General features: G+C 57.2%; 7 protein-coding genes across 7 annotated transcripts; 6 read left to right on the forward strand and 1 right to left on the reverse strand.

Moving 5' to 3' along the window:
* Positions 1-574: 574 nt before the first annotated feature.
* Positions 575-3551, forward strand: BKA78DRAFT_250556 (C-type lectin protein; the record flags this gene model as incomplete). Its single annotated transcript, XM_066884586.1, has 4 exons — positions 575-948; positions 996-1675; positions 1813-3394; positions 3482-3551. The coding sequence occupies 4 exons, from the start codon at positions 575-577 to the stop codon at positions 3549-3551; spliced, it is 2706 nt and encodes a 901-aa protein (XP_066744798.1).
* Positions 3552-4885: 1334 nt separating this feature from the next.
* On the forward strand, positions 4886-6094 carry BKA78DRAFT_142306 (uncharacterized protein). Its single transcript, XM_066882794.1, has 5 exons — positions 4886-5296; positions 5353-5361; positions 5423-5546; positions 5737-5858; positions 5915-6094. The coding sequence occupies exons 1-5, from the start codon at positions 5088-5090 to the stop codon at positions 6000-6002; spliced, it is 552 nt and encodes a 183-aa protein (XP_066744799.1). The 5' UTR covers positions 4886-5087; the 3' UTR covers positions 6003-6094.
* A 1310-nt stretch (positions 6095-7404) lies between these two features.
* BKA78DRAFT_142316 (uncharacterized protein) lies at positions 7405-8193 on the forward strand. The gene is made up of 3 exons (XM_066882795.1): positions 7405-7557; positions 7612-7739; positions 7794-8193. The coding sequence occupies exons 2-3, from the start codon at positions 7645-7647 to the stop codon at positions 8107-8109; spliced, it is 411 nt and encodes a 136-aa protein (XP_066744800.1). The 5' UTR covers positions 7405-7557; positions 7612-7644; the 3' UTR covers positions 8110-8193.
* Positions 8194-15275: 7082 nt separating this feature from the next.
* Positions 15276-16365, reverse strand: BKA78DRAFT_295969 (CAP domain-containing protein; the record flags this gene model as incomplete). The annotated part of the gene is made up of 3 exons (XM_066886547.1): positions 15276-15397; positions 15445-15707; positions 15755-16365. 3 exons carry the CDS (start codon positions 16363-16365, stop codon positions 15276-15278), a joined length of 996 nt encoding a protein of 331 aa, XP_066744801.1.
* Positions 16366-19790: 3425 nt separating this feature from the next.
* BKA78DRAFT_315410 (uncharacterized protein) lies at positions 19791-20637 on the forward strand. Its single transcript, XM_066888541.1, has one exon. The coding sequence runs from the start codon at positions 19853-19855 to the stop codon at positions 20153-20155; it is 303 nt and encodes a 100-aa protein (XP_066744802.1). The 5' UTR covers positions 19791-19852; the 3' UTR covers positions 20156-20637.
* Positions 20638-21643, forward strand: BKA78DRAFT_315412 (6-O-methylguanine DNA methyltransferase). Its single transcript, XM_066888542.1, has 2 exons — positions 20638-21015; positions 21138-21643. Exons 1-2 carry the CDS (start codon positions 20818-20820, stop codon positions 21297-21299), a joined length of 360 nt encoding a protein of 119 aa, XP_066744803.1. The 5' UTR covers positions 20638-20817; the 3' UTR covers positions 21300-21643.
* Positions 21644-21676: 33 nt separating this feature from the next.
* Positions 21677-23976, forward strand: BKA78DRAFT_315413 (uncharacterized protein). Its single transcript, XM_066888543.1, has 4 exons — positions 21677-21786; positions 21879-22051; positions 22291-22877; positions 22928-23976. Exons 1-4 carry the CDS (start codon positions 21703-21705, stop codon positions 23893-23895), a joined length of 1812 nt encoding a protein of 603 aa, XP_066744804.1. The 5' UTR covers positions 21677-21702; the 3' UTR covers positions 23896-23976.

The raw sequence follows: 23976 nt of genomic DNA on the forward strand, positions 1-23976 counted from the left end.
TAGCCGTTTTGACGGAATGAGCTAGCACGCATGGCACCTGCCGGACCTGGATCTTGTCTCACTCTGCGCTCTTGAACGCTTTGGCAGGGATACGAAGATCCTCTGAGTCTTGATGGCCCTCTCCGTGCTCCGAGCGCCAGTCGACCTTTCCGCGTTCTCTTCGTTGCTGACATATAAACCCGACGGCGTGGCCCAAACGTGGAGACATTGTTTGGATCAAGATGGCCAAGCGGTGCCTGCATGCGACGGGACTACTAAGCGCAGGGGTGGACGAGGTTCACGCGGAACGACCGCGCCCAAAAATGATGAACGACGGGCAGGAAGAGCCGCTCCGACAGGGTTGCGATGGCGGGTCCCGGAGCTGTGCCATGTAAGCCCATGCCGAAATAGCCATCTGATTCGCCAATGACCATGTTGAACTGACGTCTTGATTTCCCAGGCCGGGTCTTGTCTCTTTGTCCTCCCCCCCGACCCTACCTCCTCCCGGTGACGTGATTTCTTCCTAAATACCCAAACAACTGCTGCTGCTGCTGCTGCGACACCCAGTCTCGCAATAGACGTCCACTATCCCGCAATGGCTCAAGACATTATCCTCGAGAACGGCGCTGGCGGTGGTGGCGGAACTCGCTGTGGGGACGCCGCTCCATGCGCTGATCCAGCGGCCCAGAAGAATGGTACCACGTCCAACATTCTCAACATTCGGCAGGACGCCACTGGCAAATCGCTTCTGGATGACGTTTTGAAGGGGCTCCACGTCGACCAAGGGACCGAAAAGACCCTGTCGACCATTCTGCTCTACGACGAAATCGGGCTCCGCCTGTTTGAGAAGATTACCTACCTGGACGAATACTACCTCACCAATGCCGAAATCGAAGTCCTCGAGACGTACGCCGACCACATTGCTGACAGGATTCAGCCGGGGTCGATTCTGCTTGAGTTGGGAAGCGGGTAGGTGACTTTGTCATGTTTCAGAACAAGCGCTGATTGATTATTAGCAACCTCCGCAAGGTCAACATCATTCTCCAAGCGCTTGAGAGGCAAAAGAAGGATGTCGAGTACTATGCCTTGGACCTCTCCGTTTCGGAACTGCAGCGCACCTTGGCTGAAGTCCCGAGCCAGTCTTTCAAACACGTCAAGTGTTTTGGGCTTCATGCGACCTACGAGGACGGCCTCGAGTGGCTGAAGAAGCCTGAAATTGCTTCGAGGCCAAAGACTGTCCTTTGGATGGGCTCCAGCATGGGCAATTTCAAGAGAGAAGAGGCCCCTGGCTTCCTACGCGCAGTTCGTGGTTCGTTGCAAGAAGGGGACACTTTGTTGATTGGAATCGACAGCTGTCTCGACGCAAAAAGGGTCCATCGCGCGTACAACGACAGCGAGGGCCTTACTCACAAGTTTTACCTCAATGGGCTCGAGCACGCCAACAGGCTTCTTGGCAAGCAGGCCTTCAAGCCTGGCGAATGGAAGGCGGTTGGGGAATTTGATTCTTTGAATGGTCGCCATCAAGCATTTGTTGTTCCACTCAAGGATGTAGTTGTTGACGACGTTCCGATCAAGGCGGGCGAGAGAGTACGCATCGAGGAGAGTTACAAGTTCAGTCCTGGCGACATTCGACAGCTCTTCGACGACGCACACCTTGCGCAGGGCGCGCGGTGGATGAACCAAAAAGGAGACTATGGTATTTACTCCCTCGGCCTGGCGCGCTAGCTGTTTTTGGCTTTTTGTGCTGGTGTTGCTGGTTTTTTCCCTAAATGTGCTCGTAATCAAAAAGGCTGGGTCTTGCGTTTGCTCTGAATGACTGATCAATACTCTCAGGTCTCTACCTTGTGTCCAAGCCCCACGTCTTCTACTCCCTGCATCCGGAGGACTACGCGGCCGAACCCGCGCCGACCATGTCCGATTGGCAGCAGCTCTGGGCCGCGTGGGATGCCGTCACGCTCGCGATGCTGCCGCAAAACGAATTGCTCGAGAAGCCAATCAAGCTGCGCAACGCGTGCATCTTCTACCTCGGCCACATTCCCACGTTCCTCGACATCCACCTGACTCGGGCGACGGGCGAACCAGCGACGGAGCCGGCGCACTACGCTAGCATCTTTGAGAGAGGGATAGACCCTGACGTGGACAATCCGGAGCTCTGCCACTCGCACAGCGAGATCCCGGACGAGTATCCGCCGGTCGACGATGTGTTGCGGTACCAGAGAGACGTGAGGCGGCGGGTGGAGGGCTTGTATGGCCGCGGGATGGCGCAATCGCACCCCCAAGTTGCGCGCAGGCTGTGGCTGGGGTACGAGCACGAAATCATGCATTTGGAAACCTTGCTGTACATGCTTGTCCAAAGTGACCGCACGCTGCCGCCGCCGTGCGTCGTCGCCCCCGATTTCGAAGCCCTGGCCAACGACGCCAGGAACCGCGCCGTCGAGAACCAGTGGTTCCGCATCCCGGCCTCCACCATCGAAGAGGGTCTTGATGATCATGCTGATGACTGTGTTGTCGATCCGGAGAAGGAGTCCGGCCCGAACCGCCGCCCCCAGGGCTTCTTTGGGTGGGACAACGAGATCCCACGCCGCCAGACCAGCGTTCGCGCCTTCGAGGCCAAGGCTCGCGCCATCACCGTCGGCGAGTACGCCAAGTACCTCGAGCAAACGGGATCGACGCAGATTCCGGCGTCGTGGGCCAAGCGCGCGCCGGCGTCGCGCATTGCCAACGGGCACGTGGCCGCCTCAAACAACCGCCCCCTTCCAACCAATGGCTCAAATGGCGTGAACAACCAGTGGCATGAGGCCATCACGGTCCGCACCGTCTTTGGCCACGTCCCGCTCGAGTTCGCCCTCGACTGGCCGGTGCTGGCCTCGTTCGACGAGCTGGCCGGCTGCGCCCGCTGGATGGACGGCCGCATCCCCACGGCCGATGAGGCGCGCAGCATCTATGCGTACGTTGAGCGCATGAGGAAGGCCGACCTCAAGAGCTCGGTCCAGTGCACCATTCCCGCCGTCAACGGCCATCTGGTCAACGACGGCGTGGCCGAGAGCCCGCCATTGCAGGCTGCGTCGTCCAACGGCGGCGCCGGCGTGTCGTCAAAGGGGGAGGAGGAGACACCATCGGAGTCGTTGGACAACCAACGCGCAGCCCTCTTCACCGACCTCGCCGCCGCGGGCGCAAACGTCGGCTTCAAGCACTGGCACCCGACCCCCGTCACCCCCCACGGCGCGCGCCTCGCCGGCCAGGGCGACATGGGCGGCGCGTGGGAGTGGACCGCCACGCCGCTGGCCCCGCACCCGAGCTTCGTGCCCATGCCGCTGTACCCCGGGTACACGGCTGATTTCTTTGATGGCAAGCATAACGTCGTCCTCGGTGGCTCGTGGGCTACGCATCCGAGGGTTGCAGGACGGAAGAGCTTGTGAGTATTAGTTCCTTTTCCGATGTAGGGGTAGGAAGGGGGAGGCGACAAGTGGGAGAGGATTGCTGACGACCTTGTGCCCGGCAGTGTCAATTGGTATCAGCGCAACTATCCGTACGTGTGGGCGACGGCGCGTCTCGTTCGCGATGTTGTCTGATGGCGCAGCGGGCAGCATGTGATCGAGCCCGTAGTTGCGCGGCCCGACCCTTTGCGTCGTTTTCGGTTGTCGAGTCTTCATCCATCTGTCGTTTCAGTGCCATATCGAACGCGCTTGCTCCCGAGACTAGCAGTCTGGAGACTTTTGTAAACACTCGCTCGCTTGTGCGGCAGCCATACATAGCTTTTGCTTCTGTTCGACTGGAAAAATTGCATATCCTCTTTTTTGTTTCATCTCCTCCATTCTCTCAAATTCGCCTATATCGAAATGTGTTGTCGCAGCTGCGCTTTCGCTGGGCCTGGGTCGCCACTGCTTCTCAGGGGCGTGCGGCCGAATCGGGTCTGAAAATGAAACCCTGGAATGGAGGGTGTAGCGATGCTTTGGACCGTGGAGTCACCATCCAGAGGAACTTGGTCGGGAACGTGGAAGCCGGGGGCGCGTCCGTCCGGGTTGAGGCTGATGTTGTGGTTGGGTTGAGAGGTTTGTGTTGCGCTGACGCGAGCGAGCTGGCTACCATGTGCCGCAGGTGATGTTGAACACAGCCGTTGGGCACGAGGGCTCTCAACGAGATTTGCATATGGTGGTGTTGTTTCTGTTTGCCCTGAGCAGGTTGCCCATCCGTGGTACGTGGTACGGAAGCGATGATGGTTGTCGATCCGTCCAAGGGTCGCCGTTAGACCCTTGGAGGGCTCAGGGATTAGTGCGAGCGATGGAAAATCTTGCATACCAAGCCCGCAGGAGTCAGAGGAAACATTGGGTAATCGCTCTCAACCTGTCCGAGGCCGGCCCCTGTAGCGGGCAAGGTTGACTCTCGACGGGAAGCGGTAGCGAATGCGGCGGAAGAACCAGATGGCCACAGATAGGAGACAAGCCGCGCGACCTTGAGAGCAGAATTTTCAGGGGCACCTCCGTCTGTGTTTGGTATTGCCAAAGAGCGTGGAACTTTTGCACCTGATTAGCACGTAGAGCTGTCAAACGGTTGGTTGAACCTGGCCCAGATTTTGACATTTCCCTCGAATATTGGCTTTAGGGGTCTGCAGGCAGGTCCAGGGGCGAGGTCACTACCCGATCGGGAAATCTGTTTACTGCGGCACCGCCAGACGCTCCGACGCCGCCAACGACGGCACTCTGACTGCAGTTCACAAACCAAAGATTCACACTGCACGGAGCACACTCAACCAGTGGAAGGATGGTGATAAGCGAGAGCACATGCACGCGTTTCCAATCCGGGACGTGTGAACTACGGTCCCTGCTACCGGCAACAGCCACTCTCAACCAACACTGCCCACCCACGCGCCGAAAACTTCTCGTCAGACGACTGGAAACAAAATTCCCTCATCATCCGGTCCCAAGTTTCGTTCCAACTCTCTGACTCCTCGACCGGTCGGCCAAAGCTCTGCCGGCCGCCGCCCGCAGGAGCACAAAAGGCTGCCGTCGCCCACCTCTGAGAATTATCGTCTCCATCTTCTCTCCTGCCCCTCCTTCTCGCTGTCTCTCTACCTCAGCGTTTGGTTATGACTCCGCAAGGTGTCGGCCATGGTACTGCCGGGCGATCGCCCGCGCCAGTACAAAAGCCTGCCTCGCCCGCCTCTTGGAGCCATCACTTCCCTCTCCTCTGCGCTCCATCCTCCTCGCTGTCTTTCTCGCTGTTTATCTACCTCAGCGACCGATGACTCCGCGAGGTGTCGGCCATGGTACTGCCGGGCGATCGCCCACGCCAGTACAAAAGACCTCCATCGCCCTTCGTAAGTCTCTTCCCATCCATCTCCTCTTCCCTCCACTCACTTCTTCCTCTTCGCAGCGGCAATCGGTATGACTCCTCACGGTCCCGGCCAAGGTTCTTCCGGGCGATCATTCTAACGAGTACAAAGGGCTTCCATCCCCCGCCGTCTGGTCCATCGACTCCATCTCCTCTCCACTCCACTTTCTCGCCGGCCTTCCACCAACGCCATGGCCGGCACCTCGCTGAGTCAAACCCGTCGCTGGGTCAACCAAGTAAGTCTCTTCTCTTCCTGTTGCATGAGGGACCTGTCGGTCGCTTGCCTCTCCTGCCTCCACTCCACCACCTTCTCTCTACGTCCGCTCAACCTCTACATCTACTTCGCCTCTTCCACATCAACTCTCTCTCGCTCTTCTTTCCTTCTCCTTGTTCTCGAGTCATGCCTAACATCGTTCTCCAACACAGGAAATCCAGCCCCGGCTCGTGTTCCGGCCCGGGCAAAGTTTAACCGGCGCTCCTCCTGGCCCCTCCTGCCACCACTTTCTCTGCTGGGAGGGGCGCCGGGCTGAGTCTCTGACGGCCGACCGGTATGTGCACAGCTTCCTCTTCTTTTGACTTCAACAACTGCTGATGTGTCTTTCAGTCTTTACACTCGACCCCGGTCTCCGGAGGCCGCCTCCACCGGCCACTTTCAATCGCCACATTCAAATTCCACGGGTGGGAGGAAGTGAATACTCCTTCATCACATTCACTTCCTCCCGCATTGGTTCCTGTCATTCTGGGACTTCCGCCGGGGCGACTCCCACTTCTCTCACATGGGGGTTGGCTCCGGCCTCTTCGCCTCCATGGCCGTTCAACCGACTGCTCCTTCAACGACCTGGGGTTCGCTGAACTTTCCGGCAAGTCAACTCAACTTGTTTCCTCTTTTACATCTCGCTAACCTTTTATTCACGCAGCCCCAATACGGTCTCCATGCTGGAGCACTCTTACTGGCGCTCTTCCCAGGCCCCTTCATTCGCTGGGGAGGGCGCCAACCTCGGACTCCACGATCAACTCACTCTCTGCTGGCGCACCTCCCAGGTACCTTCTCCTTCTGGGAGGGCGCCAGCCTCGACCACTTTGCGACCGACGATGGCGCTCTTCCCAGGTCTCTTCAACTGCTGGGGAGGGCGCCAGCTTTGACGACCCTTCGACCGACCGACCGACTTTTGGCGCTCTTCCCAGGTCTCTTCAACTGCTGGGGAGGGCGCCAGCTTTGACGACCCTTCGACCGACCGACCGACTTTTGGCGCTCTTCCCAGGCCTCTTCATTTTCTGGGGAGGGCGCCAGCTTTGACGCACCCGCTACTGATTCGCTTTCTGCTGGCGCTCTTTCCAGGTTTCTTCACCTTCTGGGGAGGGCGCCGGCCTTTGCGGATTCACGACTCGACGAACTTCTGCTGACGCCCTTTCCAGGCCTCTTTTCCTCTGGAAAGGGCGTCAGCTTCGACACGTCCCCTACCGACACACTTTCGTGGCGCTCTTCCTGGGGTCTCCTCTATCTTCCCGGGAAGGGCGCCGGCTCGACTTCTCCGCCACAGACTGACTGTTTGCTGGCGCTCTTCCCAGGCTTTCCTGTTGCTTTCTGGGGAGAGCGCCGGCTCGACTTCTCCACTACTATTCGCTACCAACACACTTTCCGGGCGCTCTTCCGTGGATGGGGGTTCCCTCTTTTCCCCTGCCGGAAGGGCGCCAGTCTCGACGCCTCCACAACAAATCCACTGCTTGCCGGCGCTCTTCCTGGCCTCCGGTCCTTCGCCTGCCAGGAAGAGCGTCGGCCTCGACGCAAACATACTGCCTGGTAAGTTCAAAGTTTTCTCAATCTCTTCAATATGACGCTGACCTGCATTCTTCACAGCCTCTGGACGTCACCTGGACTCTCTCTTCCACACCGCTTCCTGGACTTTGCTGGCGCTCTTCCCAGGCTCCCTCGCCTGCTGGGAGGAGCGCCGGCCTCTGTTACAGCTCTACCGACTGGCAAGTTTGCATCTCTTTCTTTTTCGTCAACTTCCCGCTGATCTGCATGACACACAGCCTCCGCGCCGGATCCGCCGCCTCGCCACCGTCTCCCAATCCCCTCCTCTGGTCAGGGATGCCTACAAATCCCGGGTGGGTGGGCAAAACAGGCCTGGTCCGTGACCGGCCTGGGTGATCGCCAGCGCTCCTCCTCCTACTTTGGGACTTTGCTCCCGCTTCTGGAGGAGCGCTGGCCTCCAATCATCGACTCGCGACAACACAACTGGACCAGTGAGTTTGCAACTATTTTTGCTTTCACATCATGCTGACTTCTTTTGCGTACAGCATCCGCTCCAATCGCCGCTTCTACCACCAACGATGCCAGCGCTTCTCCCCCTACTTTGGGACTTTGCTTCCCCCTTGGGAGGAGCGCTGGCTTCCAAGAAACGACTCGTTACATCAAAACCTGACTGGTAAGTTCGCAACTCCTCTGTCTTTTACCTCATGCTGATTTACTCTTTGGAAAGCCTTCGTTTCGATCGCCGCTTTCACCACCAACAAAGCCAGCGCTCCTCCCCCTTCTTTTGGGCTTTGTTCCCCCTTGGGAGGAGTGCTGGCTTCGAAAAGTCCACGTACCAAACCGTTTCCACCACAAACATCGCCAGCGCTCCTCCCCCTACTTTGGAACTTGGCTTCCCCCTCGGGAGGAGTGCTGGCCTCAAAAAATACACTTACGAAAAAAAAACCCCCCCTCCTGGCAAGGCCGCAACGCTTTTCTCTTTGTTCCGCATCATGCTGACTTGCTCTCCACCCAGCCTCCGCGTACAATCGCCGGTTAGCTGACCGCATCTCCGAATCAACCTCTTGGGTCAGGGATGCCCAAAATCCCGGGTGGGTGGACAGACAGGCCTGGCTCGTGACCGGCCTGTGGCATCTGTCCGCGCCTCTCCCCTCACCTTTGGAGTTGACTCCTACTTTGGGAGGGGCGCGGACTTCACAAATCGAACAACATGAAACCGAGCGGCAAGTCGGTAAGTGAGAGTTCTTTCTGCTGTGCTCGACGTTTTGCTGAATTGTCCAGCCGCCTCATCCGGCCTTCGTCTCCGATACAAACATCACCTCTTCCGCGCCCCTCCCCTCTCCCTTTGGACTTGGCTCCTACATTGGGAGGGGTGTGGACGTGCGGCCCCTGAACCGAACTGTAAGTACAAGTCCTCTTTGCTGTGCTCGTGTCGCTGACTTGCTTTTCAAGCCGTCTCATACGACCTTCGCCTCGCGCCTCTCCCCTAACCTCGCTCTCTTTTTGGGGAGGGGCGCGGAGTTCCGACTTCGCCTCGAAAACATTCGACCACCTCTTCGATCCAACTCTTGTCCGCGCCCCTCCCCTCACCTTTGGAGCTTGCTCATCAATCGGGAGGGGCGCAGACTTTGAAAAATCGACTCGACCAGTGAGTGTTGGATCCGTTTTGATGCGCTTGGTGTACTGATTCGCTGACTTGCTCGTCCAGCCACCACACGGAACACATGGCTGGGGCCTTTTACACGGGCTTGGCTCGTGTCTATCCTACAGACGACGCCGGGGCCCCCACCCTCTTCCTTGTGGGAGTTACCTCCCACTTTTCGAGGGGCCTCAGCGTCTACTTTCCTTTCAATTCAGACTCTCAAGACAAAACATTTGGGAAGGAGGAGGCATCAAGTGTCATTCAAATCGGGCCAGTCAAAACAATTCAAAAAAAATTCAAAAAACTCAAAAACACCAAGAACATCAAAAAGGAGGCAGGTGGTTCAACGTGAAAAATCAAGGCCTTTGGAAAAAAAGACACGCAAAAGAACAAAAGACAACCTTAAAATTTCAAACAGAGTCAAGGATACTCTTCAAAATCCTGGGCGGCTGGGGTTTCAGTGTGTCGTTTGTCGTCTTCGGACGCATCCGACCCTGGGGAAAAGAGGCTTCGGCTTCACTTACCAAGAAAAAACAAAAGGGGAGGAAAAACAGAAGACGAAGAAGAGAAGAGCCGTGGTCGGAGGCGTCGAGCGTCAAGAGATCGGGCCATTGAAAAATCAGAGAGACGCAAAAGTCTGAGAGAGAGGCGAGGAGCGAAAGAAACACGGCCTTTGGAAAGAAAGACGCGCAAAAGAGTTGGATCTGGTCTTCGAACGCCTCCGACCACGAACAAAAGAAGCCTCACGGCTTCTCCATCACCACAAAAACACCAAAAAGCAAAAACAAAAAAAGGGCGGCAGGAGGCATCAAGTGTCAAAACGATCGGGCCATGAACGAATAAGCAGAAAGAACTGGACACAAGGGTGGCAGGAGGTAACAGAAAGAAAAGAACGGCCTTTGGAAAAAAAGACACGCAAAAAAGCACGAAAGAAACACACACCAACTCAAACAGAGTCGAGGATGCTCTTTCAAAATCCTGGGTGGGCGGGCATCTCAGCGCGTCGGCACTGGCCTTCGGGCCGGTGTTCCGACCCTGGGGGGATAGAAGGTACGTGAGTCCTGTCCCGTCCTGTTTTGTTTTGAGAAAGTGTGTTGGGTGGGTTGGTCATTGGTGGGTGCACGGACGGAGGCGAGGCCGCAATGTTGTTGTCTTCGAGCTGGCCAAGAGACGGAAATGCAAAGACAAGGAGGAGGTGGAGGAACAGGAGGAAGGAGGCGAAAATCAAGGCCTTGGGAAGAACAAGAGGAGCAAAGATCACACCCAGCGCGTTGGCAGCAGCAGCACCCCCTTCGAAAAACGGAGGGAAAAAGCCTAACATACACTTCATCGACTTCTGGATCTGATCTTGCTCCGCTGGTTGAGTGGCTTCATGTGACAGGCGCGTGTTGAGTGACTTGCCTCATTTTGCTTGTTCAATCTGTTTGAAGCGGCGTTGATGAGCATGGTCGACGGAGCTGTGGACGAAGTGAGGGATTTGGAAATGGGGACAAGCAGCTTCAACGATGCTGCTGCCCATCGTCAGTCGCGCCACCAAGGCCCTGGATGTCTCCTACGCCAACAATTGCGGGATTGCCCGAGTTGCAGTGGTGTCTGGCATCAGATGAACGACTCCAGAATGGGCAACAGCGTGACAGCTCGGCATCAGGAGTGCTCGATCTTGGAATGGATGCAGAGAGGAAGGCGAACTGAGCAATGGAGCAATTAACCAACCATTTTTGTCCGCATGAGGCCAGTTAGCTAAAGTTGCTCTTCGAAGACACGGAACACATGCCTCGATTAGCTCTGCCGGAAAAATGTCGAGGGTCAGGGGGCAAAGACAAGCGCAGCAGGGTGCTCACACTTTGTCGTGGATGCGTAAAAGCGTGAGGGTGGCAGAGCGCTCGACGGAGCGTGGAGATCAGATTGATGAAGTCTTGACGAGGGCATGAGCGGCACGGAGTTTCGATGATTGCCACGAGTGAGCGCTGCTCGACTAAATGCGTGCATTCAGGGACTTTGCGAGCGGAGTAGAGAAGGATTCATCGGTTTGGTTGAAAGTGATGTCGGTGTAGCATGCCGGTAGCATGCTGCCCACCTCCATCTTGAGTATGCGGATTCTTCTGCTCCCGCTTCCCTTTCAAGGAATTTGTGACCGACCCTGTTGTTTAAGAGGCTTGAATGTCTCCTTCAGTCATCGAGCGACAGAATCCCCATGGGTTTTGCTAGTGCGTCTAGAGCTTTTGGTGCTTGCTTCAACGAGTTGATGCTTCCAGCAGTTTTGATGGCGGCCATCGCTTCTCCACAAACAAGACTGTCGGATTCTTTGTCAAGTCCTTGCGCGTCTTCCTTCCAGCTGTGGGATTGCTTCACAACGGTCATGGCCTCCCTTTTTCGACATCTCCTCAACACCATCAACTCCACGGCTCTTTGCGCTCCCTTGACGCTTTTCCATCTGTCTCGAATCAGCTTGCCCGCTGACCCTGAAGAGAGACTGCGGCGTTCTTCCCGCCCTCATGTCTCGCCGTCTCACCGTCTCGAAACCCGCTGTCTCAAAGTCTTGCCGCTCATGAACCTATGCATCCCAGAGCAGTCTCTTCTCAGCCAGGTCGGCATCCGAGCCTCAGCGCCGAACACACGCCGTCTACACCGCTGACATCACACCTTCCCCATGCGTTCGCGTCAGATTCTTCCTTGCACCACATCGCCGTCGGGCATCACCGACTCCAGACTGGCATCCTTGGAAAAACTCCGCACGCAGTCGGACCGCAGCCACAGCGGCGGGTGTGTTGGTGGGTGAGTGGCACGTAGGCAGGCCGGCCGGCCGGCGTCCTCGCGGCAAAAGCCCATCATCATGGTCGTCGTCATCATTGTCCTACCTACCTTGGCTGACGTGACGCGCTCACGCACCCGTCACATCGTGTCGACGACGGCGGCGGCGGCGGCGATGCTCTCCCGTCGTTCCGTCCGCAGGCGGCCCGTCGTCCGGCCGATCATTCCTTGCTCCTGGGCTGTCATCAGGCGTCGAGACGAGACCAGACGGCCGTTGAGACTTGATTCAGGCCGGCCGATGGGGCGGAGGCTGTTAAGGTCAGCCGAGGCAAGAGCCGGAGGTGTTGTGGCGGCGAAGAAGAAGAGATATGACGCGGTGGATGGGTGGATGGCCGGAGACTTTTCTTGCGAGGTCCGCGGGGACGCACGATGGTGGAGAATGCGAGAGAGGGTGTGTCGAATGGGAGATGGAGACGTCTGTCTCGCCGGCGGGGCTAAACCATGGCGGAGGTGAACGAGAGGCAGAGAGATGGATCGAGGTGGGAGTCATGAAGTCAGTGAGAAAGTCGTGATGAGAGGCACCGCGCCGCGCCCAATCAAAGCTGCAGGTCAACATGTCGAAAAGAATGACATGAGAGCCCGAGGACAGGATTGCAAAATGTTCTTGCAACAAAGTCAAACAAAACATCGTCCCCGCATCTACCCGCGAAGCCAATGCAAGACCACCTCCCAACATCACTTACGCTTAGCAGCCCATCCACCGCATCTCCTCCACCTCATCCACGTCCATCCAACCTGCACACATCCCCCCTGCCTTACTGCCTGAGCCGGGCCTCCATCTCCAAACCTATGCCACGGTACCTGCCAAGTAGAACCCCACCACACCAACGACGGCGGGACCCCACCAACTGCGACATGACATCGACAAACTCAGGCGCAAACCCGACCTCCCGGCTCCGGCTACATCTGCGAGTAAGTCGACGCCCTGCTCGCCAATTTCCCCGTCGCCGAATACTGTATGCAGCCTGAGGTTATGCATGTCAGTACAGTAGTATTCGCGTCTTGTTCTCCGAGCCCAGCCAGCCCTGGCTGCTGTCCGATTCCGCGCGCGACTTGCACCTTGTCGGATGCCGGTGCGGGCGTTTCTGCTGTTGGGTCAGGCGAGCAAGCACATCGAGGGATGAGAATCGACAAGTGCAATGCAAAAGCGACGGCCTTTGATACCACTCGCGCGCAGTGTATGACGCTGCCACGCCTCGGCCTCGCCTCAAACGCGCTGCGTCCAAACCAATGCGATTCCCAGAACCAGGATATCGCAGACCTACCCGCGCAGCCCACCACCGCGCCAGGCACTGCGACAACGGCTGCGGCGCTAGTAGGGTCGTCTCGTCATCGTCAACTACCGGCCACTACCTACAGCACCTACGGCTTTTTTGCGCTTTTCTAAAGATCTAGTCATCCTCACTAATCAACTTCGTGATGCTATTGGCGGACACAAAAAGGCAAGAAATGCCGCTTTATTTCGGCAGGCTGGGAAGCGTGCGGGCGACGTGATTGGGCGAGTGTCGGCGACGTACCTACTCAGTGCATATACGCATATAGGTGGATGGAGATGAGCTATACGAACAGCCGAACCAATCCAGTCGCATGGCGAGGCAGCGGCGGGCTGGGCTATAGGGCGCAAGGCTGGCACGCCGGCTGGACTGCGAGAGCCTGTGGATCTTTTGAGCCTGCGAGCCTTTGAGCCTTTGAGCCTGACATTGTCAAAGGCTAGAATTTTCCATGCATGGCGCTTGCGGGCTGGTCTGGCTGGATGGATGGCGATTATTGGCGGCTACCGGTGGGAAGCATAACTCGTGTGGCGCTTGCGAGCTACCGGCGGGTGCATTTGGTTTGCACAAGCATTGCATCGCGGCGATGTGGCGACGCACTTGGCCAAGCTCAACGATCAATTTCGCGAGGCTTTGAGGCATACCACAGGATCTGGAGAGCTGGGGCTGGCTGCTGGCTGCTGGTGCGGGCTCTGCAGCACAACGCACCTACGCCTCTCTCCTATCCGCACCCCCTCATCCACTCCGATCACTCCATCCCGGCATACTTGGCATCGGCTGCGTGCGCTGTGCCGAGCCGACAGCTCTCTCCCTACCTTCGCAGCAGCTCTCGGCGATGAACGACTCCCTAGCTCTTCAGGCAAGCCCAGCCGGGCCAGCCAATTAGCCATGACGTGTACCTGCAGGAGCCGAAGCGCCCGTTTGTCAGGTGCCTGCCGCCGAGAAGACGAGCAGACGAGGAAGACCGTTGGATAGAAAAGAAAAAGGAGGGTAGACGCGCGGGGAGAATCCCCGGACAAAGAGATTGTTGGCGGGGAGGTCCCAGGCGGGAGCCGGCGAGCTAGCGCTGGTAGTCAGGAACCGAATGGGCTCGGCGAGCTAATGGTCGGGTTGGCGGGTTGGCGGGTGCGCGGCCGGCGCTAAGGGATTGAGATCGCATTTGTAGATGATGGATGGGGATGATGTTGATGGGTAGCTGTATGGCGGTCTTGTAAGATGGAAATACGACAGACAGCGCGTGAGCAGGCGGACGTGATGATCGCCAACGACGGAGAAAGGAAGGGCGGATGGGAGAAGGAGAAGGAGGAGCAAAAGCCACCTTGCCTGTCGCGAAGCGCAGCCTAGCTGAGATAGAGGTCAAGGGAGAGACAGGGTGAGAGGGGACATGTGCTGGTGAGAGGAGGAGGTGTTGTAGAGGAGGTGGTGGGCTGAAGCGCAGACGGCTTGGTGTTTCATGCAAGGTACGACGCAGCAGCTGCGTACCTGCATGCGCTGCAAACAGGAGAACGGCCTGGCGCGCGACACGACACCGCGAAGCAGCTGAAAACTTCGAGCATCCTGAACCCCGATGTCGTCGCATCCATCGTTGGCAGCGTTATCATGCAAAGCCATCATGAGGCTGATGCGCTGCTCGACGCGCTGCCGCTGCGTGTGCGCCGCGCCGCATGATGCGCAACTCCCTATTACGATCAGCATCAACACCATCAGGGTCGGGCAGTCACGCGCGGGCAGTGCAAACTCAACACCTCGAGATGGTTGCTCATGACATCATGAGATCTCTCTCTTAAATTCGTTATAACGACAGAAAGGGTTTGTGAGGAAGCGGGCGGGCGAAGGAGGCAGACCACGCGCTGGGCGTTGCACCGCTCCACCATCGCGACGCTCCTCTCTAAAAGGTGACAGGTGGGTCGACCAGCTGGAAGAAGCAAAAAAGGTGTGTAAAGTGGCTGTACAACAAAACAACAAGTTTTCCTTTGGTCCCCGTGCGCTGCGCTGGGGAAGAGAGGGGACCAAAGTAGGGAGTGTGGTGGTGGGTGATGCATGCAACCATGGGGGTTCGTGAGAAAAGAAGGACAAAATTTACAGAGAAGAAGAAAGCGAAAAGAGGCTTTGGTTGGCGGAAAACAAAAGGTTGTCAAATGCTAAACCCCAGACCCACCCCACCGGTTATCTGCATGTGCGCAAAGTGCATGAGCCTACCGTGACCATCCAACCCCGTAAAGCCATGCAAAAAGGAGAAACAAGAAAGGCGCAAGGTGGCCGTAAGGGACTGAGACTGGAGAGAGTGACGCAGGTTGGAACATTCCCGCGTCTCGTCTTGGGTACGCATCCCTTGCTTCTGCCAGACGGCTGCCTGCATAGAAGAATGACGCCACAGGGTGCGAGACTCGGAAACAGGGTCTCAAACACAGGGCGACGCGATGTGGAATTCCGGACCCGTGATACTCTTCTCCGTCCTCGCATCCTCCAAAATCCAGGAATGCGATTACAGGCCAAGCTGAGCATCCGTAATGCAACCTGAGGCACCGCCAGACTCGGCGCAAAGCGGGGCGAGGGGCGACGAGATGAGGCTGAGGACGTTGGTGGCATAGGTTGTCAAGATGTTGCCTAGAGATTATTAGCTATGCGCATGCGCCGGGGACAAGTAGACATACCGCCAGGGGCGTAGTTGCAGAAGCTCAGCAACATGCTGTCGCACTGGGTGGTGGCACAGCCAACGGAGTAGCTGTCCTTCCAGATCATCTGCGTAAAGTGACCGACATCCTCACCAGTCGTGGGAGTGGGCAGGCCGTATTGGCCAAGGAAGTACTGGCCCTCCGAGTAGTACATGTTGGAGAAGGTGCCGGCGGCGGTGGTCAGGTTGTCAGCAGTGAGCTGGGTGCCGTAGACGGTGTACTCGGCCATGTTTTGACCGTCACTGTTTGGGTTAGAATTGAAAAAGTCTGGGGGAGTATTTCAACTTACGACTTGGTGTGGGCGTAGACGCAAGTGTCGGCGGCCTTCTTAGCCTCGGCCTCGAGGTTGTAGTCCCAGTACATGGAGCAGGTGGTGTGATTGGTGCGGTGGGCATTGTGGTAGGCCAGCCACTTCTTGGCCGCATCGGTGGTGGGCGTCGTTGTCAGCGAGCCGGTGCCAGTGCCAGAGGGCAAGCTGCAAAGAGGCTGGAACTGGAAACCGCCGCTGGACGGCGTCTTGGACGGAACGTTCGCCACGTTGACGGACTGCGTGGTCGTAGGAGCGGGAGCAGGAGCCTCGGAAGTAGGCGCCTGGGTAGTCGTGGGCGCCGCGGTGGTCGTGGGCAAGACGATAATGGGAGTCTCGGTGGTTGAAGGCGGCGGCGGGGGAGGAGGAGGAGCAAACGTCGAGACGATGGTCGAGGCGGGAATGGTCTGAACGGGGGCGCCCTCGGAAATGGTGACGGTAGAGGTGACGCCGGGCAGTTCCACGCCCTCGGTGACGAGCTGGGTGACGGTGACGAGCTCAAAGTCGGTAACATAGACGCGCTTGTCGAGTTTGGCGGGAACGGCCATGGCATTGGCAGCAAAGGCGGCCGACAGGAGGACGGAGGAACGCATGATGTCGGCAGGGGAATCGATCAACGAGGCTTGCCGGGATTTTTGCGAAGGAGAGGAGGGTCGGAGTCGAGCGAAGGAATGGCAGACCGCGCAGGTCAAAAGAGAGTGAAAAGGCCCGAAGGACGAATGAGCGACTGACACTGACCGCGAGGGTGCGAGGTGAGGGAGAGTGTGGTGTTGAAGAGGGAGCGCGGCAGTGAGTGAGTAGAGAAGGTGGTGGGTGGCCGGGGCTGGGCGATAATAACAATATGTACGAGAAGCTCAAGCGAGAGAGAAGGACGGGGTCGCGCCACGAGGAAGGCGCTACTGGTGCAGGTGTTTCATAAACAATGCGGAGAGGACGTCGCGCAATTAAGAAAGGATCACCTCGCTCTGGGCGTACGTATGCTTAAATTGGGCCGGTGAAGCCCCCTATGAGCCCTGGAGCCCTGGTCGCGCAGTCGGACGCCCCGTGCAAGTTTTTCGTCGTCTCTCGACAGCATCGCGACCAAGCCCGACAAACATCACGGCCGAGGACAGCCCAGCCCGAGAGACATGGCGGCGACAAGGACGAAGCTGAGCCTTGACGCTGTCCTACCCAAGGTTTTTCGGCCGTCCAGGAACGGACGAGATCGCCTGGGATCCCGGTCGACGATCAAGCGCGTGGCTGTCAGGCATCTCGCCCAAGCGGAAGAGAGCCACCAACCACTTCATGTTCTTCAACGCTGGCTGCTAGCACTGGTTGCCGCGGCCACGGCCAATAGTCCATCCTCCATCATCACTCGTCAATCCGTGGAACGCGCCATCTGCCTGTCGTTTGTCCCGCCCCGACGTCAAATCCAAGACATTCTGTTCCTTCTAGCGCCTGTGCCGTCTGGCCTTCTGTCCGACGCTTGGAAAAGTCATGGCGCTTGCATAACAGAAATGTAGACATGACTTGTACTCAATGCAGAGCTTGAATAACAGACTTGTAGGAGCAGAATACAGGGTCTCAAACTATGGTACTTGGTAACCGATGGCCACGAATTTTGGCACCACGTCCGCTCGTCGTGCTGTGGTGCCGCCATGGCGACTCACGACTGAACAGGTCTGCATCGAGCATTGCACTGCCATCCGACTCCACTACGCCATCGGCTTCCAGAACATCACGACCATGTCGTTGGAGTCTCGGCCCTCGTTTGTCACCGCTGCAGTCCGGCTACCTGCCGCCGGCCGAGCCCTTAATCATGAGTTAGGTCAACCTCCAAGACAAACATCCCCGTCAACCCGTCTTGCTGGCCCATGACTGGCTCCTGCAAATAATCCCGACGACAAGATGAAGGTTGCCTATTGCGTAAACTGCTCCGAGACACTACCGTCCGCACATCTCTCGATATTGCCGCCGCGTTGCCGTGATCCGCTGGCCCCTGTCTCTCCTCATTCCCTGAGCGCTTTGGCCGCACGTCATGGTCGCCATCAACCGACGAGTGCTCAAGGTCTGCGCGCAGGCACGGCGCTCCCAAAGACCACCTGCCAGCTGAAAACACTGCCTCTCGTTCCGACTGCAGGGCGACGGGCTATCCGCCGGGTACGAGGCAGCATCGCCAATCTGCACATCACCATTGATCTCCTTTCCCCTCGTCTTGGCCTGGGGAAGCGCCATAACATCTGTCAAATATAGCTGATCGCTGTGCTTCGTGGGACGACGCTCTGTTGCACACGGAGCATCCTTCGTTTTTGACAACCGCCGGCTGACCTCGACTCTGTCCGAAAGACACCTTTGCGACGATGCTACTCGAGTGGAACCCCTTTCGAAAGGGTCATAATATGACTGTGCGGCGGACCGTTGTGTGTACCTAGTGCATGCTCTGCAGCATCCGAGGCCCGAAAGTTGTGGCACATAGGGAGCATGAATCTGCGAAAGAGGAAGGACAGAGCATTGGGCTCTGGAGCCATGAAAATACGAAGCATCCAAGCTCGAGCAATGGGAAGCATCCGAGCTCTACACCGCCGGAGGCATCAGGAGTGTCGTAGAGGTAGATACAGGGGACAGTTGAGTGCCACAACTTTTTTCAATTTGAACAATTAAAACGCCAATTATCATGGCCACGATGCGACAGGTCGTTAGCGGCAGAGACTCAACGTCACGGGCGCAGAAGCCTGTCTCGACGACAAAGCATCCCAAGTCAGAAGAGTACATGTAGACGGACAACCGTGCCTAGCCGAAAGATGGTCGTTTGGATGAAGAGACTCTCGGGACGGTCCGGTGGCCAACGCTTTGAACGTTGTTTACTCGCATGTCGACCTAAACACCATCAAATCATCCCGGAACACCAAAACCAAGGATTCGGCGGTACCTGCCGCCAGCCTATTTCGCTACCACATGCAATTGTGTCTGTCAAAGTCGTCGAAACTTGGACCTGCATTCCCGCAATGTGTTGCGCCACTGCCGCTGCCATGGACGCACAGGCGCTGACTTTGGCCCCAACGTTTCGTCGTCCTCGTCCTTCAGGCTGACCTTCATTTCCGCCGCGACCACCAACAACACGTCTTCTCGTCACCGCCTCTGTCCTCGCCGTTGTTCGTGGCTGTCGACACATGTCTCCCCTCTTCCCGTCTGAGCTGCGCCATTGCAAAAGAGGCGGCTCTTGACAGTCGACATGTCAAAAGCCAAGGACCTGGCTTCAGACTGTCTGTCGCGCTGTCAAACAGTTGATTCGGAACATTCCACCATTTGCTGAAACACATTTCTTCGACGCCATTTCCTTTTCATCATCTGCTGCATATTGTGCCCGCACCGACAACCTCGGCATCGTCATTTGAAAATACACGTCGCTCCGTGTCTTCGACGCAACGTCGACCAGGAGCCTCAGAGCAACATTCAAACTCCATCCGCACCTTGCCCTGAGCTCGCCATGTTCCACCTCGGCCATGGCAGCTCTCCGACTGACCGCTTCGACATCTCACACCGCATCCATTCCAGCTTCATCTGCCTTTTGCAAGGCCCCAGCAAGACCTGGAAATCTCCGCACGCACTGCCGGGGTAGAAACATGAAACCGGTCCAACATCCTGCTTTGGTGCGCTTGTTTTTCCACCGCGCAGACACCAGCAGCACCAACTTTCTGGCGAGGCGACGCGATCAATCTATTCAGTGGAGCCCGCAATCACTGCCACGGCCGCTTGATGCGGGCGACCTGGCGCCACCTCCAATTACACCTACTACGCTGAGGCCCTATAGCGGTGAGTACATATTTGATTTTGGAAGGCCAGATTCTTGGACGCCTCTCTGCTGCCCGTGTGGCGGTCGTTGGTACGCCATCTCCTACCTTGGGCAGCAGCTTTTGCACGCCAGTGGTGGTGCCACCACTAGCTGCACTCAACCGCCGCCAGCCAGCCAACGAGCGCACCACGCGCATCCAGGGACGACCTGGACTGCAACGTCGCCGGACAGCATCCGTCTTGAGCACCACCATCGTTCGCGCTGCGTCGTTCACCCAAGGCCAAGCTCTCGACTCTCGACTGCCCAGCATGGAGAACCCCGAGCTCATTATTCCTACCATCTTTCCCAAATCACCGCAAGCCACCACCACAATCCTACCCAGCTCGCTGCCCCGCCCCCTCTTCTCCACGCTTCAGCCAGAACTTGTTCCCCGCCTACTGGGCGCGCGCCTGCTACCGCTCGTTCAATGTCGCTGTGGAAAGCAGAATCCGGGTTTGCAGCCTGCAGTGCGGGTCGCAGAGGCGCCGGTGACGCTGTCATTGAATGATGTCCATTTGCTTGCCTGTCATTTTGAGGCTTTGTCTCAGAAGTCGTGGTATACAAGTCCATGACTTCTCCCAGCATCTTTTCCATGAGGGGCTTCGAACGCACTCCACGCTTCCCCCCAAACACCCTGCTCTAGCTCACATGAGTGGTCCTCACCTTTCACCATCCCAAGGCCCGCGTCGCTTGCGCGGCCAAAACCCAGCTGAGAATAAACAACCAGCCGCAGCGAGTGAGTGAATGAGCGATGCTTCGCCTCGTTTTCTAGAACACTCCCGAAATAGGCACGACGAGACGCGCGTTGTTGGTCTGCTTGCGGCGCACGCGAAGCTGAGCGTGAGATGGAGTCCAGACCAGCTGTACTAAAGAAGTAGCTTGCAGGCGCGTGTCTGTCTGCCGATCTGGTTTGGCTAGCGCACCTGCGGATACCTTTGTGAGAGGGTGCCTGTCACGTTGATGGTGAGCGATGTCAAATCCAGCGATAGCGTCGGAAAGTTGGTCTGTAAAAGCTGTCCAATCATCTCACATCGTCCCCAAAGTCAACCAATCGGAGGCGCAGTCATGTGATATCGCGCGCCCTCCCGCATCCCACGCGTCAGCCCTTCGAGTCATCCACCTCTACCTCCAACCCACAACTTTCCCATCCCTCATCCACAACCCCCTATTCAACCTCTCCTCTCACCATCCAATCCTCAAGGATAAAATTCCAGCAAACCATCACACCAAAATCATGGCCCGCACTCAAACCGTCTCCGCCTACCAAACCCGCGTCTACACGCTCCTCCAGCAGATCCCCGCCGGGCGCGTCACGACGTACGCCGCGCTGGCCGCGGCGCTCAACTCCTCCCCTCGTGCGGTCGGCGGCGCGCTGCGCAACAACCCCTTTGCGCCCGAGGTGCCGTGTCATCGGTGTATTGCGAGTAGTGGGGTGAGTCGTCCTCCTCTAGCCCTCCAATACCCACGCCCGTAGCGACGTTCGTTCTCTGGGGATCAAATGGAATGAGGGTATGAAGGGATTGAGGTGATTGGACGCTGATGCGTGTTGAACAGTTCATCGGCGGCTTCAAGGGCGACTGGGAAAAGACGCCGAGCGGTCAGAACCAGGCGTCGAAGTTGAAGCTGCTGGAGGAGGAGGGCGTGAGCTTTGATGCGGATGGCATGTTGGTGGAGAAGGAGCGGCGGTGGGATGGGTTTGATACGGGGAAGCTATGAGATGGGAGGTGGGAGATGGAAATTGAGGGTGGATTGAGAAGGTGGATTGGTTCCTGGTTACGAAATTGATGAGTTATGATGTTCTGCGCGTGTTGGAGGTCGCTGGGTATGCGGGTGGTGAGAAAGGTCGTTGCGCGCGCTGCTAGAGGCTGTGGCCGCACTCAAGTCTGCAGAACTGGAGCCTACGGGTATTTACGTCGTTCGCAATGGACGACTTTGAAATGCGAGATCAGGGAGCTATCGTGATCGCGTGCATCCACGACTTCAGGTTGTTGGGCTAGGTACAGCCTGGGAGAAATCTCGGCCATCGCGATTGCTGACTCACCCGTCCTTCACCTTCCAACAGAAGTCAATCGCACTCTCGTCCTCCAAACAAACCCATCACAAACTGTCAATCGGCACAATGCCCAAAAAGAAGCAATTTCTCCAACAGGCCGCAGGCTCCAAACAAAAGGCGAATCCCGCTGGCAAAAAGAAGCAGCCGCCGGTAAGTCACAAAACAAAAGTCGTGTCCGCATCGCCAACTTTTTGCTCCCGCTTCCGCGACCAGATGCGCGCATGGACCTGACGCCGCGACAGGAGCCCGAGACTGAGGACGAATTTCTCGATGCTGCCGATGAGCATGAAAAGGCGGCAGGCAAATGGAGACGCGGCGATGCCGCAAAGAGCATGCGCTTCTTCCAGCGCGCCATCGATGCCTACGCTGCCGGACTCGCCAAATTTCCAAAGTCGTTTGACTTGGCTTACAACAAGTAGGTATTGCACCTTCTTCATCGTGTGACTTTTTCGCAAAATTATCAAGGGCTCGAATGTGGGCCAACCTGGCAGTTGGGAAGAGCGGAGGAGCGCACTTTCAATCCACCCGACTACGTCACGCGTCTTCTTTGGGCAGGCAAGACTGGAGTCACCGGCCCTCAAACCCCAACAATTGAACTCCTCCCATATTCACTTTACACTGCACGTTCTGTCAGATGTGTTGACATATTTCCAGAGCATTGCTTGAATACGAAATTACCCAGGACCCGCGGATTGCCCGCGAGTTTAAACACCCTCGCATCGGCATGCTCAAACAAGCGCTGGCTTCTCATCAGTACGCCCTGAAGCTCAATCCGACGAATCTCGATGTCAGATTCAACACGGCCCAAGTCATGTCGAGCCTCGCCGAGTCGCTGGAAGATGCCAATGAGGGCGAGGGCGTCGACCTTTACTGCGAAGCAGTTGTTCTGATGACCAAGGTCTATGCTGACCAAGAGACTGAATACAACGCCTTGCAAGAAGCTTTTGAGGCTGCCAATAGGCCCCAAGAAGAGTCTGCAGCTGTCACGACCTCGACGCCTCGGGATTCAGACAGCCCCTCTTCAAATGAGTACGCCACGGTGGAGGAGGCGGTCACCGAACGCGCAATTTTGGATACCTTCTTCTCATGCAGTCGCATGATGGCGGAGCTGATGCTTATATTACCCGTGGATCGATATGACCAAGTCCTTGCGGATATTGCCAATTGCTTCTTTCGGACCTTTAGGAACGACTCGCTGCGGAGATACTTTGATAAATTATCTCGCACTCGCCCGGAAGCTGGTAACTCCTTTTGCTCACGCTTTTTGACTTGCTCAAGCTAACGATCTCAGCTCCACCTTCGCTGTCCCTTACAATCGGTGCCGCACCACCTAAACCGGCAGCTGTCCCACTAAGCCCTTGGGAGGAAGCGACGCGCGAGTACTATCTCGAACAGGCCGTCTTCATGTCCGCCCAAAACGACCTACACTTTCGACTGGGCGACGACCCGAGCCTCACTCCTAATACCTGGTACATGTCCATCCTCGTCCACTTCGGCTTCATCTACCGTTTTCCGTATACCGATGCCGTCCAGCCCACGATACCTCCCACTGCGGACGGCGTCTGCGCTTACGCCGAGGCGCTCCTCGACCTGGTGGACGCCATAGCACCGTCGGCTGCATCGCGCCGCGAGAACGAAGAGCACTACATCTTCCAATGTAGCAACGGCGCGTTCAAGGATGTATCGGAGACCGAAATCACGCTCCGAAGCGACCCTGAGCTGCCCCTGGACCCGATAGCAGCGTGCAACGTGGACAGCGTGCTCGTGCTATCGCCACACCAGCTTTACATGGACGCGCTGAATCGTGCCTCGTTCCTCCTCACATTCGTGGCGCCGACGCTCGCGGAGCCCGAAAAGATACCCTCGCTGCACGTCTTGGCCGGCGACGTGCAATGGCGTCTTCGCAACGCGTACCTCGCGTTCCTCGGACAGCTGGGATCGTCATCGTCGCCGCAGTCCGACCTTGTCCGCGCCTGGTGCCACGAGAAGCGCGCCGAGGAGCACTGGCTCACCGGCGTCTTGGAGCATACCCAGTCTCCCGACACTAAAGATGTCGACGAAAGCGACGAGTTCTACGGGGCCTATGACAAGGTTGCCATAGGTAGATTTGCACGTGGCGACCACACTGGTGTCATGCGCAATGACGAGGAACTGGAAGAGACCAAGGCGAGATTGAGGAAAGCGCTGGTGGGAATGGTCCGCGATGGGTGGATAGCGGAGAAGGTTCTGGATATGGCGAACGGCGTGGGTTGGTTTTGAGATTAATTGGGGTTGCTGCCCCGTGTTGGCGGGCTTTTGCATAGGTATGGCGTTGGCTAGGTCATGAATTGAATGGTCAAG

Source organism: Phyllosticta capitalensis, assembly GCF_038381095.1.
Source record: "Phyllosticta capitalensis strain CBS 128856 chromosome Unknown BKA78scaffold_5, whole genome shotgun sequence".
NCBI lineage: Eukaryota > Fungi > Ascomycota > Dothideomycetes > Botryosphaeriales > Phyllostictaceae > Phyllosticta > Phyllosticta capitalensis.

Excerpts from the sequence above, each read along its gene's own strand:
- BKA78DRAFT_142306 (XM_066882794.1), top strand. The coding sequence starts at position 5,088 with ATGGTACTGCCGGGCGATCGCCCGCGCCAGTACAAAAGCCTGCCTCGC. Across the intron at positions 5,547-5,736 it reads CCCGTCGCTGGGTCAACCAA|GAAATCCAGCCCCGGCTCGT; the intron begins GTAAGTCTCTTC and ends TCTCCAACACAG. Across the intron at positions 5,859-5,914 it reads GAGTCTCTGACGGCCGACCG|TCTTTACACTCGACCCCGGT; the intron begins GTATGTGCACAG and ends TGTGTCTTTCAG.
- BKA78DRAFT_142316 (XM_066882795.1), top strand. The coding sequence starts at position 7,645 with ATGCCAGCGCTTCTCCCCCTACTTTGGGACTTTGCTTCCCCCTTGGGA. Across the intron at positions 7,740-7,793 it reads GTTACATCAAAACCTGACTG|CCTTCGTTTCGATCGCCGCT; the intron begins GTAAGTTCGCAA and ends CTCTTTGGAAAG.
- BKA78DRAFT_315410 (XM_066888541.1), top strand. The coding sequence starts at position 19,853 with ATGGAGAACCCCGAGCTCATTATTCCTACCATCTTTCCCAAATCACCG.
- BKA78DRAFT_315412 (XM_066888542.1), top strand. The coding sequence starts at position 20,818 with ATGGCCCGCACTCAAACCGTCTCCGCCTACCAAACCCGCGTCTACACG. Across the intron at positions 21,016-21,137 it reads GGTGTATTGCGAGTAGTGGG|TTCATCGGCGGCTTCAAGGG; the intron begins GTGAGTCGTCCT and ends CGTGTTGAACAG.
- BKA78DRAFT_315413 (XM_066888543.1), top strand. The coding sequence starts at position 21,703 with ATGCCCAAAAAGAAGCAATTTCTCCAACAGGCCGCAGGCTCCAAACAA. Across the intron at positions 22,052-22,290 it reads TTTGACTTGGCTTACAACAA|AGCATTGCTTGAATACGAAA; the intron begins GTAGGTATTGCA and ends ACATATTTCCAG. Across the intron at positions 22,878-22,927 it reads TCGCACTCGCCCGGAAGCTG|CTCCACCTTCGCTGTCCCTT; the intron begins GTAACTCCTTTT and ends TAACGATCTCAG.